The 20,750-nt window shown below is 34.4% G+C and overlaps 1 protein-coding gene across 4 annotated transcripts in view; it reads right to left on the reverse strand.

The window, feature by feature from the left end:
• Nucleotides 1-14,808: 14,808 nt before the first annotated feature.
• LOC128864488 (EEIG family member 2) overlaps nt 14,809-20,750 on the reverse strand; it is a 48,762-nt gene continuing 42,820 nt past the window's right edge. For 3 of the 4 annotated variants that reach the window (XM_054104172.1, XM_054104171.1, XM_054104174.1), the window contains 2 exons: nt 19,508-19,713; nt 14,809-19,428 (listed from right to left, as the gene is read on the reverse strand). In XM_054104172.1, the coding sequence (XP_053960147.1) occupies nt 19,310-19,428; nt 19,508-19,713 (325 nt within the window). In that variant the 3' untranslated portion in view covers nt 14,809-19,309. The remainder of the gene's footprint in view (nt 19,429-19,507; nt 19,714-20,750) is intronic. The other variant, XM_054104175.1, reaches the window with a different exon arrangement.

A 20,750-nucleotide genomic window follows, 5' to 3' on the forward strand; every position in this document is an offset into this window, starting at 1 on the left:
TCGAAATATAGTTCTGTCAAAAGGCTGAACGGCTTGTTAAAATTCGGGAAGACTTGCATTAAGAATTACATAAAAAACTAGCTTCGAGTACAGATACATAGCACTGGTAACACAATGGACCCTAGGGATCTAAATGAGATATTTTTACAGATCAGCCAGCATTGCCCAACCTAACCTAGTCTGCGAATAAACCAATTTTAATCGACAAAATTTACGACAATGCCCAAAATACTTGAATCACTTGACATGAAGCCGCTCATTAAGAAATGGAGTCAATGCTCTAATCGTCTTCTAAGCTCTATTTAGCCGCAATGTTTGATAGAAATTCGATTCAACCCATTATTTTTGAACAACTCTTCGCAGATCTACCAAATCAAGATGTTGTTGATCAAACGACTTACGAGAGTCGCTTGAAAAGTTCGTGCAAAAATAAAAATTACTTTATTGTTTTGGGGTAAACCTATCGTATTTTTCGACACAGTCCCATTTTAGGCTTATAAACTTCATCCGACGCTGTTTTAGTTTGTTGGTCCGTTCCGAAAAATTGAATTTGTCTGAGAAAAAAAAAATTTGAAAGTCTGAAAAATAGCCAATCGTTTCTGCAATCACCGCCAGTCATTTCTTCAAATTGGAGAACAAATAGTAGCTCAAGAGAGCCAAGTCTGAAGAATAGGGTAGATGTGAAGCCTTAATTCCATTTATTTTGCGACCACAACTGCTGAGGCGTGAGCTGGTGCGTGGTCGTGATGAAAAGGGGACTTCGACACTCGACTTCCTCAATTCAAACGAATGCCAAACACACGGAAATGGCCCGTTCTGACTGAAACTTGTTGTGCGTTCTTCCAAGAGATGCTATCATACTAACTAAACGTAACCTCAAAACGCACCAAAAGGGCTATCTCTCTGCCGTTGCGCGTACTTCTCAAACGAGCCTCGTAGTTAAATGCACCTTAATTCACTTTTATTTGTATAATTTCCTGTTTAGATTATCTGTTAGTTTTTTATCATCGATTTATAGACGACAAAAATTTGTTTAGAAGTATTTCTTTATCAGTTTAATATTGATCCGCTTGCAGCTGCTGGTAATCAATGATTGCACTAAATTTATGATTACTTTGTTTCTACGCGCCGCAATTAAATTACAATGTAGTTGAGTGATAGGCGCGTCCGAGTTCCAGGGTTAAGCAGGTTAACTAATACATACAGAATGACAACAAAGACACCTGAAGCTGAGTGAGAAGCTGAGTGAAACTAGTTTTGAAACTTTAATGCTGGATTTGCGCGCTCGTTAATGGGTGTCTTTAAATAGTTGAAAAGTGCTTTTGAGTAGTTTATCACTATTCAGTTGATTCGAAAGTAAGAATGATAAGTGTACTGATTTTGCTCAAAAACAAACAGATGAACTCTAACGAGCGATACCAAAATTTTCTCAAATATCTACCTATAACGCGGGCATTCCTTTTTACCCATGAAAAAGTTGGTTTCGATAGGCTTTCATTGTCGGATAGGAAATGCTAGTTGAGCCAAGAAGCACATTTGTTGAATGACAAGGCAGATTTCGCCAAAGATCAATGATCGCAGTGTCAATTGCATAATCATAAAAATTTCAATATTAGTTTTACCTAGCTTCTGACATCAGCAGGTGTATATTTAGTCATTCTGACTTACTTACGCGGACGTGCCTATCACTTAATTACATTGTAATTTGACTGCTAGAAACAAAGTAATAATAAATTCATAAATTTATGACTAGGAACAGCAGCGAGCAAAGCAATAATAGACGGACTACTGATTAATTTAGTTCTAAACATTTTTTGCCGTATGTATGTAAACTGATGAGAAAAAATCAACAAGAAAATTAATATATCGGGTGTTTTTTTAGCTGCATGAGAGCTATCGATATCAATAACTATGGTTTGACAGCCAAGAATGGCAAACTACGTTGCCATTTCTGGTCAGTAAGATGGCAAGTCATCATGAATCGTCAGGAAAACACTTTCAAATTACGGAAATTTACTTGGCCAAAAAATTCTGCTCGCGAAGTTCTTAAAGCTAAGACGCCGAAATGTCGATTCATCGTCGATCTCAACTTATTGGGCTTTGTCCTTCGACGACGTGGAAAATTTTACGTAGGGATATTGGCTTACGTGCCTATAAAATACAGCTCGTGCAAGAATTGACACCAAATGGCTGGATTCATTCGGAATTATTATATGTACAGATTTATTATAAAAAGTAGCCGAGCGAACATATGAATAATAAAAATAAATGCCACAAAATTATAAAAAAAAATATTCGAGCACTATTTCTGTTTTGAATTATCATATCATTTTAAGTTCTCCAGATCTTAAAAACACCCGCTACATACAGGTACACCCATAATCAAAGTAATAAATACAATTCTCGTTGATTTTTAATCATTTTTTTCCCTTACGCTTGGTGTGCATTTTCTCCATACAACGAATACACAAGTTTTTTTTAATGAGAGGGTGTTTCTTAATGAGCTAGGAAACTGCATATATTGTACTATAGTAGTATATTTTAATTCTAATTAAAAAGTCTGAAATTTCGATTTATATAATATTTGTTTTAGAATGCGCTACATTTTTTATAAGATATAAATTAAAATTAAAATTTAATTTGGAGTGGGGAGCTAAGGAAAGTCAAATTGCAGTGATTGCATTACAAAAGTGTGGTAAAAGTGCAAGTGGGATTTTCGAATTGCTGAAAGAACTTAATATTTCGAGAATGTTTTTTATCGCGCGATCAAACGTTTTCTGAAACGTCTGAAGTGACAAACAGAAATAGAAGTGGTCGTCCTCGCGTGGTTCGAACCAGTGCAGCCATAAAAGCCGTTCGAGAAAGAGTTCGTAGAAATCCTCTTAGAAAGCAGAAAATCATGCCCAGGAAAATGAATGTATCGACCAGATCCATGAAAAGACTAATTAGAGATGATCTCCATACGAAAGCCTCCCGTCGGTTATTTGGTCATCTTTTGACGACGCGCTTACAGAAAATTAGACTCGACAGATGCAAGCATCTTCTTCGGTGGCCGTTGACATGAAAATATTATTTTCACATATGTATGAGAAATTTTTCTCTGTTGAAGAAGTTTTTAATCAGCAAAACGACAAAATCTATGCTAAAATTTCTAAAGACGCAAAAAATGTTCTCCGTAGTGGTTTGGTGGAGAGTATCTTGTAAAGGCGTTACATCTTTTCATTTCTACGAAAAATGGGTTAAGACCGTGGCAAATTGTAACAGGTGGATATCTTAGAAGGCATGATGAAGCAGTTGAGCAGTACTGTCTTCAATGGAGAGCGTTGGATCTTCCAGCAAGATTCCGCTCCAGCCCATAAGGCAGTGGCTGAAAACAATATTACTGGATTCATAACTGCAGAAGATTGGCTGTCTGTAAGTCCAGATCTGAATCTATTGGACTACAATTTGTGGTCAGAATTGGAGAACTTGGATCGAAGACCTCACAGAAATTTGGAGAGTCTTAAACAATCTTTGGTTCGAGCAGCGACATCAAAATATTAATGGAAACCGAGCGTGCTGAAATAGCTGAATGGCCTAATCGTTTGAAGGCTGTTGTAAAAGGAAATGATGGCGATTTGGAATGAAAATAATTTTTTTGTTTGATATTTACATGATTAAAAAAAACTAACTAGTAATTATATTTCTATAGCGGACTTACCTTGTAACAGAACTTATGGCAGGACTAAGTATAGTATACAAGGTGAAGTCCAAAATGAACAAGACTGGTGTCATACAAATGTTTTTGATAGCGCCATCTTTTTAATGAGTCAGTACGTTAGAAGTTACATCCCTAGCTGTGTTATTCAGTGAAAGCTTGGTGACATTCGGTTCAGTGGAAGTGAAGCTATTGCGTCTAAGGTGTCAGTTTGTTTGTGTCATCGGTACAAAAATGAGTTTCGAGGAAAGAGCTTATATCAAATTTTGTTTTAAAATCGGTAAAATGTTTCGGACATTTGAATTGATGAAAAGTTTCTGGCGATGATTGTCTATCACGTGCCAGACTTTGTGTGTGGTTTACAAGTTTCAGAGATGCTTGTGAGGATATAAATGACAATGAACATACCGTCCGCCCAAAATCAGTAATCACGGAACTTCTTCTTCTTAATTGGGGCGATAACCGCTTACGCGATTTTGGCCGAGTTTAACAAAGCGCGCCAGTCGTTCTTTCTCGTGCTAACCTGTCAGAACAAATACGGCGAACTGGTGACTGACATCCAGAGCAATCTTAAATTATGGTAATCACGGAACACTCCATCGAAATTGTTCGTAAATTTATCAAAAATGAACCGAAATCATCGTTGAAATTCATGGAATCGGAGTTGAATATCTCTAAAAATCGATTTATCGCATTTTAACAGATCATTTGGGCTTATGAAAGGTCTGCGCACGTTTCATTCCGCACAAGTTAACTGAGGACCAAAAATTGCTCAGAATTCAACATTTGAAAGACCTTAAAGAGGCGAGAAAAGACGAGAACTTCCTTTACATCATTGTAACTAGTGATGAAACGTAGTGTTTCCAAGATGAACCTGAAACTAAGCGCCAAAGTGCCAAATGGAAGGCCCTAGTCGAGCCACCACCCCTTTGGAGAAGTCAAAAATCAAGTCGATGCTCATTTGTTTTAACGAATTCAAGGGAATTGTCCACAAGAAGTTCGTGCCAACAGGCCAACCGTCCACTAAATTTTCTATCTCGGCGCTTTGAAGCATTTGTTGCATCGCATTCGTCGAATTCGCCCTGAATAGCACGAAGGAGGAATCTGGCGCTTATTGCATGATAATGCGCCATCTCATCGATCCACTCTTGTGACTGATTTTTTGACTAGAAATCGCATTTTAACCATCAATCACTCACCGTACTTGCCTGATATGGCGACCTTTGATTTCTACCTATTCGAAAAATTGCATTTGAACATGAAAGGAAAACGCTTTGCGTTCGGCCATCCAAAAGGCTTGTACCGAAATCCTCAAGGACATTCCGGTCAATGACTTGAAACACTCTTTAAAAAAGCTTTTAGATCGCGCAAAACAGTGTATCGAGGTCAGTGGGGACTTTTTTGAATAAATAAACTCGAAGTTATCAGAACAAAACTCCTGTCGTTTCTATTTTAGCTAAGTCTTGTTTATTTTGGACTTCACCTTGTATGCACATCTAACTACATGAACGCAAAACCAGTAACAATTTGCAAGTTTTACGAAAAGCTGGTTAAATTGTTCTGCAGGAAAAATCACAAAAATTCAAATTTTTTACTTGTGCTACCTTGTACGAGGGGTGCCTTTTATATTTCGGAATTAGAGAACAAAAACAAAATTTAATCATCGAAAATCACTTTATTGTTTTTCAAAATATTCTCCATGAAGATCTACACACTTTTGAATGCGTTTGAACCAATTGTCGAAGCACTTTTGCCACTCTGAATGAGGTACCTCCAAAACATGCATCCTGAATGCCGCAACCGCTTCTTCAGGTGTCGAAAAACGTTGACCTTTCATTTTGTTTTTTACGTACGGGAATAAAAAGAAGTCATTCGGTGCCAAATCAGGAATATACGGCGGATGACCAATTAATTCGATGTTTTGGGTGCTCAAAAATGCAGTTGTTTGAGCCGATGTGTGAGAGCTCGCATTGTCCTGGTGAAGACTGATCCGTCTTTGGCGATTAGTTTTCCTAATTTATTGGAAGACAACTGGCAAACAAATGGTTGTGTACCACTCAGAATTCAGTGTTCTGCGTTGTTCTAGTGGTACGGTTGCGACATGTCCAGTTTTTCCGAAAAAACAGGCGACCATTTGCTTGGAAGTGCTTCGTGCGCGAACAACTTTTGTTGGATTTGGCTCATCTTGAAACACCCATACAGTCGACTGCTGTTTACTTTCGGGCTCATACACGTAAATCCATGATTCATCACCTGTCACGATGTCATAGACGTGTTTCGAAGCCCCGCGATCGTATTTTTTGAGTATTTCCTTCGACCAATCGACACGAATCTTTTTTTGAGCGATTGACAAATTGTGTGGGATCCAACGCGAACAAAGTTTTTTGACAGTCAAATGCTTATGCAATATTGAATGTCTGCTGGTCCCACTAATGCCTAAGATTGCCTCAATCTCACGATAGGTCACATGACGATCTTGCAATATCAGTTCGCGCACAGCATCAATGGTTTTCGGAAAATCAACTGATTTTGGACGACCTTCACGAAATTCGTCTTGGAGTGAACTACGACCACGATTGAATTCACCATACCATCGGTAAACACTGGTCCTTGCTGAGTTAATCCACGTCGAAAGTTGTAAAAAATAATCGCACGAAAATGTTCACGATTTAATTCCATTTTTGGACCGAGATGAATCTTTTAAGTTACTGTAAACAACACAAATAGCGCTGGTATTTCAAAACTTTCTGAGCACGTAAAAGCCAAAAAATGTCAAACTTTGCGATACAGCTGTCAGTTGGCAGAGTGCAACACCAGGGTTGCCAAATCCCGACATATAAAAGGCACCCCTCGTATTAGATTAAAAAAATAAAGCGAATAAAATGCAAATAACGAGCTTCGGAATCAAACGATTTCATTTGGTCCACAATAATTTGTTCCATTTCATCATCGCTGTCAGATGAGGAACATTCCATTAGCAATTGCAATTTGCAAATTTTAATTCGTGTTTATTTTTACTTTTCGATCAGCTGGTTTTCTCGCTTGCAAATTCTTACAATTAAAAATTTATTCAGTAAAAATTTGCAACTTCCCTCAAAGTGATATGTCATTTTGCTCCATCACTTTCCGCGACTTTGCAAGTTTTTTGGGCAAATGAACACCGAAAAGACCCATGAAAAGCAAGTCGACACCCATCATCTCTTTGTCGACTATAAAGCTGCGTTCGATAGCCCGATAAGAAATTGCCTGTACGCCACCATGTCTGAGTTCGGTATACCAGCGAAGCTCATACGGCTTTGCAGAATGACGTTGAGCAACACAACCAGCTCCGTCAACGTAGGAAATAACCTCTCCGAGCCATTCAGTACCGTTCGAGGTTTCAGACAAGGCGATCCACTGTCATGCAACCTCTTCAACTTCGTGACGGAAGGGGTGCACCGAAAAGCAGGTGTGCATCGTAATGGCACTATTTTCTACAAATGTGTCCAGCTCCTTGCGTACGCCGATGACATTGACATTATCGGCCGCTGTAAGCGAGATGTCACGGCTGCGTTTTCTGATATCGAAAAGGAATCATCACGAGTGGGTCTGGCGGTGAACGAGGGTAAAACGAAGTATATGCTGTCTACAACGCGGAACACACGGCGTGTAGGAACGCACGTCATTGCGGACAACTATACCTTCGAAGTTGTGCCAGAATTTATTTATCTTGGCTCCGCCGTTTAGAGCCTGGAGATCAAACGGAAAATCACTCTTGCTAATAGGTGTTACTATGGGCTAAGTAAGCAATTGAGTAGTCGAGCCCTCTCCCGCATGACCAAACTGACACTTTACAAGACGCTCATCATACCCTTGTTGCTTTATGGCGCAGAGGCATGGGTAGTGTCACAAAGCGATGCAGCCGCTCTTGGGGTATTCGAGAGAAAAGTTCTTCGGCCCTGTGCGCGTTGGCGAACACTACCGTTCCAGAATGAACCACGAGCTGTATGAGCTCTAGGCCGACATTGACGTAGTTCAACGCATCGCCATCCAACGCCTGCGTTGGCTAGGGCATGTCGTGCGTATGGATGAAGAAGCTCCAGCAAAGAAGGTGTTCGAGGGCGAAGTCCAAGGGAGCCAACGCAGAGGAAGACCATTGCTAGTGAGGTCGGCCGTAACTCGGTAACGAGTTGTTATGGCCACCTAAGTAAGTAAGTAAGAACACCGAAACGTGATAATTTGTAACAATTGTTACAAACTAAATATTTGCTTCATGAACAAACCTATTATTGAGTGAGACGAACACACCCTTATTTGTACTTGCCAGAAATACTCGCCAATTAAAAACTACAAATTTGTTGCGCTGTGTAATAAAATAAGTAATCAAACTTGTTATTAAATTTAAATTATAATTTTATTTCATTTCATATTTGTTTACTTTTATATATTATAAGGTATAGTATTTAATTTGTATTATAATATATTTAATTTAATGTATTTATGTATGTATTTTAAAAGGCTAACTACGTCTAACAACTAAATATTAATTGATATTTTAGGCTTAATATTTTCTCAGTTGTTGTTTTCTTTTTTTTTTCTTTTAATTTAACTCTTGCTTGTACGCATTTTATTTATTGATTTTTATTTTCATTTTTATTTATTTTTTCTTTCAATACATCTCGAAGAGCAGAATATTAACTAAACAATCATATTTTACACAGATAAACACGCACATTTTTGTTTTTTAATAAATTTGTGTTTTTTGTTTTTGTTTTTTTTTTTAGAACTAGGCAGGATTATTAAATATATATTTATAAGTATGTATGTATTCATATATTCTTTAATTAGGTCAACATATTACATATATGAAATACATATTTATGTGTGTTTGTATGCACTAGAATATGTACTAAGTAGTAGTAGTAGTAGTAGCAGTAGTAGGAGGAGGAGGAGTAGACAGATAAAAGTAAACCGCAAAATGTGTTGTTGTACGAAAAGTATGCTTACTAGCATGTGTGTGTGTGTGAGTGTGTGAGAGAGTGTGAGTGTGGAAAGGTAAAGGGAGCAGTAATTAAGGGGTAAAAGGATTGATGAGAGACATTTTTTTTGTGATGTATGTGTGTATGTACGTTATTTTTCTGGAAACAAGTGAAGTCTAAAAGCTGTGTTTTATTTAATTGCTTCACTTCACGTTCACAAAAAATCACTGTTTGACAAAAAAACGTAAAAACTAAACGCCCGTTTTTCAGTTTTTCATTTGTTTCCAATTTTCAAAGCTGCCAATGCAATTAGTCAGCTATCGGGTTTCACTTAAAAGTCACGTCCATATGTAGCTATATAACTGTATGTATGTATGCATGTATTTCTATAAAAATATGAGCAACGAACCAAAAGTGTTTGCATGTAAAAAAAAGATTGAAGCCGTAAGTAAGAAAAATGCACGTCTGTGGATTTTGAAAACAGAAAAAAACAGCTTAAATAATTTTAATATTTTTTTGCTTTTAAATTTTGGAAATTTCTGATATTACATAATAAAAAATTCAATGTTTTAATTCAACTTTTATCGAAATGAAGGCTTTATCTGCCGCTATGAAAAATTGTTTCTATGTAAAAAAAAGATTGAAGCCGCACAAAGTAAGAAAATTGCACGACTGTGAAATTTTGAAAAAAAAAAAACTTTAATAAAAAACTTGTTTAATATTTTTTCGCTTTTAGATGGAAATTTCTAATAAAAAACTTTTTAATATTTTTTCGCTTTTAGATGGAAATTCCTGATATTACATAATAAAAAAATTCAATGTTTCAACTTTTATCGAAATGAAGGCTTTATCTGCGGTATGAAAAATTGTTTGTATGTAAAAAAAAGATCGAAGCCGCACAAAGTAAGAAAATTGAACGTCTGTGAAATTTTGACAAAAACATTTTTAAATAATTTTAACACATTGTGTGCGGGACACGTAAAAATACGTTCTTCGCAAACTGTGGGTAGAGCGCGGGTCACGTAGTTATACGTTTTTATAAATGGGTGGTAGAATAAGGGAAATAAAGATATACGGGTTATTAATGTTTGTTGTTACCCTTTCTCATACCTAGTATTACGATGTACAAACATATACAAATCAAAATAATAACGGTAAATTGTGTTTAACAGTAAACATCATACGAGCAAATTTAAAAGCAATTAATTTCAAAACAACTCTTATTTCAGTTTTAGTTAAGTGGCGTAATTCATGGTGCTTACGACGATAGTATAGTGCATTATTTTTCATATAAAGTTATTTATATATATATATATACTCTATATACCGACAAAATGGAATACAGGGATGACGGAAACGACGAAGAAATATTTGCAGACAATTTGTCAGATTATTCGTCGGATGGTGATATTCATAGTGATAGTGAGGATGTGAGCGACGATACAGACATTATTCCGGGATCTCGAAGATTCACCCGTCGAACTATTTTGTCTGATTCCGAATCAAGTTCTGACGAACATGAAGAAGAATGGTCATCGATTGATAATCCTCCAGTTCTAGAGGAGTTTTTAGGTTACCCTGGGATAAATGTTGATACTGTTCCCAAATCCATAACTGATGCGACGAATTTGTTTATTGGTGATGACTAGTTTACATATTTTGTTGAGGAATCGAATAGGTATTATTACCAAAATATAAATAAGTTCAAGATACCTAAAAAATCAGTGAAATGGAAGGACATCACGATCTCTGAAATGAAGAAATTCTTGGGACTAATTATTTTCATGGGGCAAGTTAGAAAAGATAGAAGAGACGAGTACTGGACAACATATCCCTGCACAGAAACACCATTCTTTGCAAAAACAATGTCTAGAGATAGATTTAGACAAATATGGAAGGCGTGGCATTTCAACAATAACAAGAATACTACCGGTGCATCTGACAGATTGATCAAAGTCAGGCCCATAATTGATTATTTTCAACCAAAATTTATGAAAATATACAAACCTAAACAGCAGCTCTCTTTAGATGAAGGCATTATACCTTGGAGAGGACGGTTATTTTTTAGAGTTTATAATGCCGGAAAACTCACAAAATATGGTATACTGGTGAGAATGTTATGTGACAGCGAAACAGGATATATTTGTAACATGCAAATTTATTCTGCTCAGGGAATACGGCTGATAGAGACAATACATATACTTGTAGCTCCATATACAGATGTCAACTACCATTTATATATGGATAACTACTATAATAGTGTTGATAACACTATAGCTCTTTTGAAAAAAAAAATTAGATTATGTGGAACCATCAGGAAAAACAGAGGTTTACCGGAGTGTTTAAAAAAAACAAATCTCAAAAAAGGACAGACAATATTTCGCCGCAAAGGGGATGTTTTACTTCAAATCTGGCAATCGAAGAAAGAAGTTTGCTTTATTTCATCTATACATTCGGCGGAAATGAAAGAGAGTCACAATATTGACAGAACAACTCATCAAAAAATAATTAAACCAAATGCATTGCTTGATTACAACAAATTCATGAAAGGTGTCGATCGTGCCGATCAGTATTTGTCTTATTATTCGATATTACGAAAGACTACGAAATGGACAAAACGAGTAACCATGTACATGATAAATTGTGCATTGTTCAATTCCTTTGTTGTTTATAACTCAACAAAAAACAACAAAGTAAAATATAAAAAATTTTTAAACGACGTAGCTTTGCATTGGGTTACTGATTCGATACCAACTGAAGAGGATACCAACGCTCAAGAGGCAGGACCATCTACTTCCGGGAAGAGGGCGCCTAAAACCGATCCACCAGGAAGACTGTCAATGGATATGAGGAAACACGTTATCGAGAAAATTGTTGGAACCGGGAAGAAAAAATATGCGCAAAGAATATGTCGTGTGTGTGCGTCTCAAAAAGTGCGAAGTGAAACTTGTTTTATGTGCACATTTTGCGGCGTACCTCTTCATAGAGGTAAATGTTTTGAGCGCTACCACACCTTAACACATTATTAGTTTTCATTATTTACTTCATTTAATTATTTGTTGGTTAAAATTTTCTTTTTTTCGAGTAAACGACCGCATCTTCACAGTATACAGAAAGTAGCTTTATTTATTATAATAACGATAGAGAATACATTCTAAGATAAGAAAATAAAAGTTAAAAAAAGAAATCAGAGCCTTTTTAAATTTATACTGATTTTTAATAACAATAAAATTCGCGCACATTTTTCAATAAATTACCCGCTCCAGCCGTAATGCACTGACACAAAACGCCCGACCACAATGTGTTAATATTTCTTAGCTTTTAGATGGAAATTCCGGATAGTACCTACATAATATAAAATTCAAAATTTCCATTCAACTTTCATTGAGTTGAATGCTTCAACTTCCGCTATGAACGATTAATAGTTAAAAATTTGCATTACAACCAACAAATTTAGTGCTTGACAGGCCGAATGTGCGAACTCGACTTGTGTTGTTTTGTCAAAAGAGTCTCTACCTTTTTGAAGTGCAGTAAATGAAATATGAAAAATGCAGTTGAAAAACGTTTGGCGCATTTATTACTATGTAATTCCATTAACGCGCGCACAGGTTTTGCTGGTTGCGAATAAATCAAAGCTTCGGTGTATTTTTGGTTAATCTAAAAGTATGTAGCTTTATAGTTTATTGTTTTTTCAGCATTTTTGTTTTTTTTAGTTCTTTGAAAATAGCAGTAGCTTTATATGGTAGCGTATACGCCTACTTAGTTCGATATATTTGCAGCAGCATCTAAAGATCCTAGCGATCAAGCGGAACGAACAAGAACCTTTAAATTCAAGCAAAAGTTGTACTCTTTTCAATAGTTTTGTATTTTTGTCACGTATTTCGTGTTTCTACTTTTTTCTGTATTTTTATCGTTTTTTTTTTCAACCCTGATATGCCTGGCTTACAACAAAGAAGTAGTCGTAGAAAAGTGTGACACTAATTCCACATTACTTGTATAAATAATAGTCGTCTTATCTTTAGGCAAAGCTTGTCAATATCTTGTCTAGAGTACTAAATTTAGTACACAAATGCGGTGAAATGTAATTTTTTTCCATAATGCAATTGGCTGGAAAATTTCATTTAGTAAAAAATTTAGTACACAACTTAGGTACTAAATTTAGTACATAATTTGAGTACTAAATTGTGTACTAAATTTAGTATACAGATTTTTACCTAATTTAATACCCATTTTTATAGATTTTTTTTCATAATTAGCAGGAAAATTTAGTTTACTACACAATGTGAGTACACAATTTAGTACACAGCTTTCTATTAAATTTAATAAACTGTCACTATGTTGTCTTGAGTACACATTTAGTACACAAATGCGGTGAAATGTCATATATTTCTTTATAAAGCAGTTGGCTGGAAAATTAAATTTAGTACACAATTTGAGTACTAAATTTAGTACACAGGTTTGTACTAAATTTACTAGCACAGCTTTGTACTAAATTTAGTACACAAATGCGGTAAAATGTGATATTTCTTTATAAAGCAATTGGCTGGAAAATTAGATTTAGTACACAATTTGAGTACTAAACTTAGTATACAGCTTTTTACTAAATTCACTAGAGTACTAAATTTAGTACACAAATGCGGTAAAATGTAATTTTTTTCCTATGAAACAATTGTATGGGAAATTAGATTTAGTACACAAAAATTAGTACTAAATTTAGTACACATCTTTTTACTACGTTTATTACACAATTTAATACTGAATTTGGCAAGTAAAATTTTAGACTGCTTACCGCACTTTACACCCAATTTAGTACTCTTAACCAATTTAATGCTTTTTAGAACCAATTTAGTTTCGCAATTTAATTGGCTAACTTAGGGTGAGGGGGATGCGTGTTACTATATAATACATGGTCATAAATTTAGTGCCTGCATTTTTCCTTCATAAAGCATTTTCAATTTGTGGTAAAATTACATCTCTTATTTAAAGTACTAAATTTAGCACACAATCGAGTACATGATAGAATACACTTTAGTACATAATTCATAACAACTCAGTACTAAATTTATTACAATTTAGTACATTATTGATAACAACTCAGTACTGCATTTATTACAACTTAGTACATAATTTATTACAATTTAGTACAAGATCATTACAATTTAGTACAAAATTATTACAATTTAGTACAAGAATATTACAATTTAGTACAAAATTATTACAGTTCAGTACAATATTATCACAATTTAGTACAAAATTGTTACAACTTAATACAAAATGATTACAATTTAATACAAAATTATTCAAATTTAGTACATGTATTTTAATTTAGTACTATATGCAAATTTAAGACCCTCTACAATCATTTTAATATGAAATTTACTGCTAAAACCAAATTTAGTACTTTCAACAATAATTTAAGTACTCGAGGCAAACTTAAAACTCTTTATAATTTACGGCTAAAACCAAATTTAGTACTTTCAACAATAATTTTAGTACTCTGGGCAAATTTAATACCCTTTAAAATCTACTGCTAAAACCAAATTTAGTACTTTCAACAATCATTTTAGTACACGCCAAATAGAAAAAGATAATGTAAATCTATAAATATCTTTTAAGACATGAAAACTTTTATTTTTCCTTCGAAATTGAAAATCTTTAAAAAAAAATTATTTTTAGAGTTCAAAAATCTTTAGGTGCCAAATTGAAAATCGGTAAAAAAACATTGTAGTTTTAGAGCTCAAAAAAATTTAGGTTCCAAATTGAAAATCTTCTAAAAAAATGTGATTTTAGAGTTCAAAAATCTTTAGGTTCCAAATTGAAAAATTGTAAAAAAAATGTTTTTCTAGAGTTCAAAAACCTTTAAATTCCAAATTGAAAACGGTGAAAAAAATGAATTTTTGAGTTCAAAAATTTATAATCTTTTAGAAAAATTATTTTTATCATCAAAAAACTTTTAGGCATATCAGAGTGAGTCCCTCGCATTTTATATATTTATATATTTTTAAATTTGTGATCCAAAAAACTCGCTAATTGTTAACAACTTTTAAATTGCATTGATTTTGTTTTCAATTGGTACTTTTAAAATTTTAATGAGTGTACATTTTTTTACTTTATTGTAATTTTCATTTCAAAATTATGTAGTTTGGGCACGTGATCCAAGAACAACCTCATCAACGAACCAAATGGATTTTCCCATCAAAAGTCTGGAAATCTATTTTTTTTTTTTGCTTTTGGCTTAGAACTTTTCTTTTCTGGTTGGCTGAGAACTTTCAATTGCCGCCTCTGCTTATACTGGACCTGCACAGTTGTCAAATTCTTTGCTGAACTTTGTATGTTAATTTTTGTAAATTTTGTAATTAATTAATTCATTCTCAATCAAGGCTCTCACTATTTTATTTTTTATTTTTTTTTTTTGAGAATTTTAATACTTTAGGACATTATTTAAAAAAGAAAACTTTAATTCATTTTATTTAAGATGGAAATATACAGAATATAAACTGGACTTTTAAAACACCGGCCATGAAATAAAAAAAAGAAAAATACATTTGAAATTCTTTCATTTTCAGAAACTAAATTTCTTCTCTGCATTATTGCGCTGCTTTTTACCATACTTTTAAACATTTAGAACATTATTTAAAAACGAAAAATCTAATTCATTTAAGGGGAGCCTCTTATCAGTCGGCTTCAATCGATTTTTTGTTTTTTACTGCAATCGATAGATATATTATAGGAGAATATGCCCTCAAAATTTTATAGCGGAATTCAAAGTGATTTCAGAGTTACAGGCCTGTGTACCGTCCCTCGTGTGAGTATACTGTGTATTTTCCGAAAACTTTGAAACACGTTTTCTCAAAACCAAGTTTTTGAAAATGGCGTGTAAGATTTAACAACAAACGCCGAAAGTTATCGTTTCAAACCGATAATCTATATAAAGATAATTAAAATGCGCAACTGATTAACTAACAAAATACACCAAAAAAATTCATTTTTTAATGTTATTTAACACCTTTCTTGAAAAAAAAAATAACGAAAAAAGCAATTTTTTTCAATAATTAATTGTGTGTTCATTTTTTCATATTTTTATACAAGAGTAGTCTATTATATGCGGGAAACCCTTCTGCTTAAGACAATATTTTTCTTTTGTGTTTCAGGTGAAAACTACGACCGCAATCTTACGCGCCGTTTTACTAGCGCGCAACAAAAAGCTATGCGAGATCCCTCTTATGTCTGCCATTTTGTTTTTTTATTTATGTTAAAAAATTGTTTATTACTCTTCAAACATGCCTTCAAATAAATGCAAAAGATTATTCCTGTGTGTCGTTTTTTTCGCCTCGAAAAAAAAATTGAGAAAAAACACCTTTTTTTGAAGCCACTGATAAGAGGCCCCCCTTAATTTTTGATGAAATTATAGAGTTTGAAAAAAAATTACAGATCTTATTTTTAAAAATTTTTTCACTTAATTAGTTTCGTAATTTGAAATCTAAACACTGGACTTTTAAAACAACTTGGCATTTTAAAACAACGACCATAAAAATTTAATATGAAAAAAAAAAAAATCTTTCATTTTCAGAAACTACTTCACTGTATAACTATTTTCTACCATACTTTTCTCTGCCGCTGTAGTGCCTTTAAAAATCGATAGAAAAAAAAAATGCAAGCAGCTTCTTTTGTGAGAAATTTTCAATTTAAGAAACCCTTTCGTATCACTGCAAAGAGAAGCTACTATTTTCTCCGCTTGTTTACTTATCTACATAACTAAAATCAGCTGATTCTTATTACAAATTTAAAATCCATATTACAAGTTTGAAATTTCTTCTTACATACAGCTAATGTGATGCCACCGACTCATCTAACACCCCTCTCCCCTCTGGATCCAACCCGTTGAAACAGCATGTTTCCTGGGCCTACCTTTAGATGAGCTAGACGAAGATGACCGGTGATATGCCCGACACTGGCGGGGATACTCTTACTGTTAACAAACAAAACAAATGCCACTTTTCTTCGCTATAGAGCTGAGTACTGAGCTCAGCAAAGCAGAACTTTTTAAATTCAGATCGCACTACATTTTTTCTGCGTTACCCCAAATTCTTTCTTTAATTGATCTCAATCGTGGACAACTAATAAATTCTTATTAAAATCGAAATACTCGTCACAAACAATCCATAAAACTTCACAGAATCGGAACGAAAAACTACCATAAAATACTTAAATTCATTGATTTCAGCAAATTACAAATTATTTTTCCACTACCAATTCACGACGCGCTCAATTGTTAACGCAACACGACGATTCGTGTGTTTATTTAACGAGTTTCCTTAAAAATGATAGATTACAAGAGACATTCGAGACATTCGTGAGATTATTTCTGACTGTGACGTAACAACTGGGCAAACGATAAAGAGAATGACGCGTTACGATAAATTCGATTGTTAGTTACAATAAAAATGAGAAGCAATACAACAATAAAATGACAAGAAATGCCCAATTATTATGTCAACAAATCAGCTGATTCTGTCAAATTGAGTGAGAGCGCAATAGCTGTTGTCGAGGATGTCTCTCAACTGTGCAATTTTCGGATTGTTGCTCTTAAGGTTGCTCTAAGCTTGAGGAATACTGTGGATTGTCACTTTCTTAAACGGGTATAGATCCGGAATGTACCGGCCTACATTTTTATACTCCGCACACCGATGACAGTGCACCGGCCATTTCGTGTTTCAAAAGTCTGTAATAGGAAAACTTTTAAATTTGCTTTTGCCGTTTGCCTATTGACGATATGTAATTTGCTGCGCGTGTGCCTTAAGCAGCTTAATTATATGCTCAAGTGACTTTATATACGAATATATGTATGTATGTAGATATGAAGAATGCTTGCTGTAATACAATAAACGCGCCTGACATTTTGTGGCAAGACAGAAGTAGGAAGAAGTGGAAGTTGTCAAGTTTTCGTTTGCCCCTTACAGGATTCTCATTTCCTTAGCTATTGCGCGCATCAACATATGTGTATGCATCTATGTATGTATGTATATATGTATGTATGTATGCATGTATGCACGTGTGCATGTAGTTATGAAAAAGTTAATTAGCTTTGCCACTTGTTAGCATTTCCACGCGCTAGACACAAATAAACGCGCCTGTTAAATTGTGTTCGTTCGCGCATTCCAAGAAGAGTTGAAAGTTTACTAGACTCCTGTTAGCGTTTGATAGTTTCCTTATCTATCCTGCATTTACATGTAACGCGCGTTCATTTCAATCATTCGAGTTTCCGTTTAATTTATTGCTCTAGGCAAACAACGCACATGCATAAGCACAGATGTATAGAAAGGAAGAGAGCGCACCTTAAGGGGTAACACCACTGTAGAAATTTCAAAAAATTTATTTTCTTTTTATAAGCTGAAAAAATTCTTTGAACCTTTTAAAATACAGAACAAAAAGTTTTATACGTTACCGAAGTTTATTTCATAAATATTTTAAGCTTTTTACCAAGCGTTAGTGACTGCTACCTAACGATTTCTCCAAATTTCCAAACTTTAAACGCGTTTTTCTCAAAACACGTTTTCTGAAATTGGCACGCAGCATAACTCAAACAATTTTAAATATTTTTAATCAGGTTTTTCACTACGTCTGTATAATAACCTTCTTAAGAGAAGAGCGTAGGGGATTTTCGATAGATTAATTTAAACGATTGTTATAATTATTTAAGTGCCGTTTTTTTAGTCCAAAATAGAGTTTTTTCCTTCAAATGCTTGCTAATTCCACAAAAATAAATATTTTTTAAATCCCCTACGTGTTTCTCTAGCTATTCTTATCTAGATTAAGAAAAAAAATGTTTCTTTGTTCCAGATTAAAATTTGCACCCTCTGTGCTGCGTGCCGCGGAGCTCCTTCAAGAGAAACCACATTACAAAAATGTCTCCAATGCCGCCATTTTGTAAAATTTTTCGATCAAACTTTGTAGTTTTGTATTTTAGTATATAAGTAATAACTTCCCAAATCAGAGTGATTGTTTTTCCTTTCCTTCTATAAAAAAAAATTCTTTACAAATCGTGTTTATTTTACGCGTGTACAGTGGTGTTACCCCTTAACTTGATTCCTACTGGCGTTTGCAGGATTCGCGTTTCTCTATCAGTCGCGCGCGTTCAATTAGCTCGAATTTTTGCTGGATGTATAATATGAATATGTATGTATGTATGTAGGTGTGTAGGCATGCATTTCTAGTAGGACATGTGGCTTCAGTTTTTGTGTTAGTAAGTCTTCTTATCCGTTATTGTTCACTGCTCCTATTCTCATAGACTTGATTTTCTGTTTGCTGCTTTTTGCTGACTTGCTGGCTTTATTACAGTTAATTTAGCTTTAGCATTTAGATTATTATTATTTTCTTCTATAAATATTCTTTTTTTTTTTTAGTTATTATTAGTTTTGCATTTTATTAATTATTGGTTTTCTCCATTTTGTAGTTGCTGCTATTGCTGCTACGGCTGCTGCTGTTGCTGTGGTAGCTGTTCTAGATTTCTATGTATTTGCTGCGGTAGCTTTGTTGTTGTTGCATGTACTCGTATTTTTATATGCATGTAGTAGTTATGTAGTTTGTAGTCTTCTTGCTTCCTGTTCCTCGTCTTCTTCTTCTTCTTCTTCTTACACTTTTACGATTTACGCTACTATCTTGGATTCTTCATGACCACCTGCTTGAAAGCGCCTGTCGGTACGCGCGCTTTCACCTCGTGACTACCCAGTGATGCGGTGCCGTCGCGTGCAATATACAATTGCAGACCAGATGCTAAGTGAAAAGAGTGGAAAAATATATATTATTAGTTTCGATTCAGTTGGGTGCTCTTAATTCCTAATTAGCTACTCACTCTCCGCCGATTCGGCTAATTGATCCAATTTGGTATCCTTCAAAATTTCATCAATTAGCGAATTGGGATTGACGCGCGTCTCTTCGACACGATCTGAAACGCGTGGCCCATCATCCAGCGGCCCTTTTTTACGCTTCTCGGCCGCGTTTTTCATACGATCTAGAGATCCTGTTTCACTTATGACTATCGAACCGGAACTGGGATTCCTGAAGCAAATGGGGCAGGCGCAGAGTATTAAGCAGGTGAGCAGAAGGAAATTGGTTCCAGAGGCATGAAATGATGTCGTGATGCAGTTTACCAGGAGTGCATGTACCAGACGATGGTGCACCAATACAATCATATCAGTTCCATATCACATATTGAGATTGTCGAGAGGTGGGTATTTTTTAAAGTTGTTGAAAAAGCATAAAAATGAATAAAGATTAAATTAGCATAAAATTGATTTAGAAAAAAATTGTACACAATATATAACTAACAGCTAAGTATGCATATAAAAATGTATTTCAATAAAGAAATGAGTTTGTAAGTGAACACAAAACTTTGGCACAACTCGAGTGGACTTTTTCTTATTTAGACATATCTACTTTATCTATTCAAACAGCTACAAAAAGGTGTGTGTGTGTGTGAGTCACTGCATGTGCATGTGTGGAAACTTGAAAACAGACTACGTAGTTAGAGAAAAATTTTTAGAAAAAAAGATAGATGAGTTTTACGCAAAATGTTATAACTAGAACTGGGAATATCTACTACAGATCTAAAAATGGTGTAGGTGAACAATGTAGTGGTGTGGCGCAAGACAAAAAAGTGTGTTGAAAAGTTATGGTATGACGATTTGTGGTTAGTGATGCTGAAGTGTTAAAACGAGAACAAGAAGTCCAAAAACACAAACCAAATGGAGATGCAGAGAAATGCAAGGCAATACAAAAGAGTACAAGAAAAACAGATGTTACAAATGCGGTTTAGGACAAAAGAGATCAACTTCAAAATGAGGAAAACTTATAGTTTAATATATTAATAATTTAAAAAAAAATAATAACAAAAAAAAATTGTTCCTAAAATTAAAAAACAAAAAATTATTCTTCAAATTTTTTAAAACATTTTATTTCAAGAGTTTTAAAACACTTTAAGTATGTTTGAGGAAAAAAATTTAACTAAAATTCATAACCACAATAGTAAATAGTTTCGACGTTCGTTGAGCAAGACAGTGCACTTAAAACCGGAGGAGGAAAAATGATACATTTAA

This window comes from Anastrepha ludens, chromosome 5 (genome assembly GCF_028408465.1).
Source record: "Anastrepha ludens isolate Willacy chromosome 5, idAnaLude1.1, whole genome shotgun sequence".
Taxonomy (NCBI): domain Eukaryota; kingdom Metazoa; phylum Arthropoda; class Insecta; order Diptera; family Tephritidae; genus Anastrepha; species Anastrepha ludens.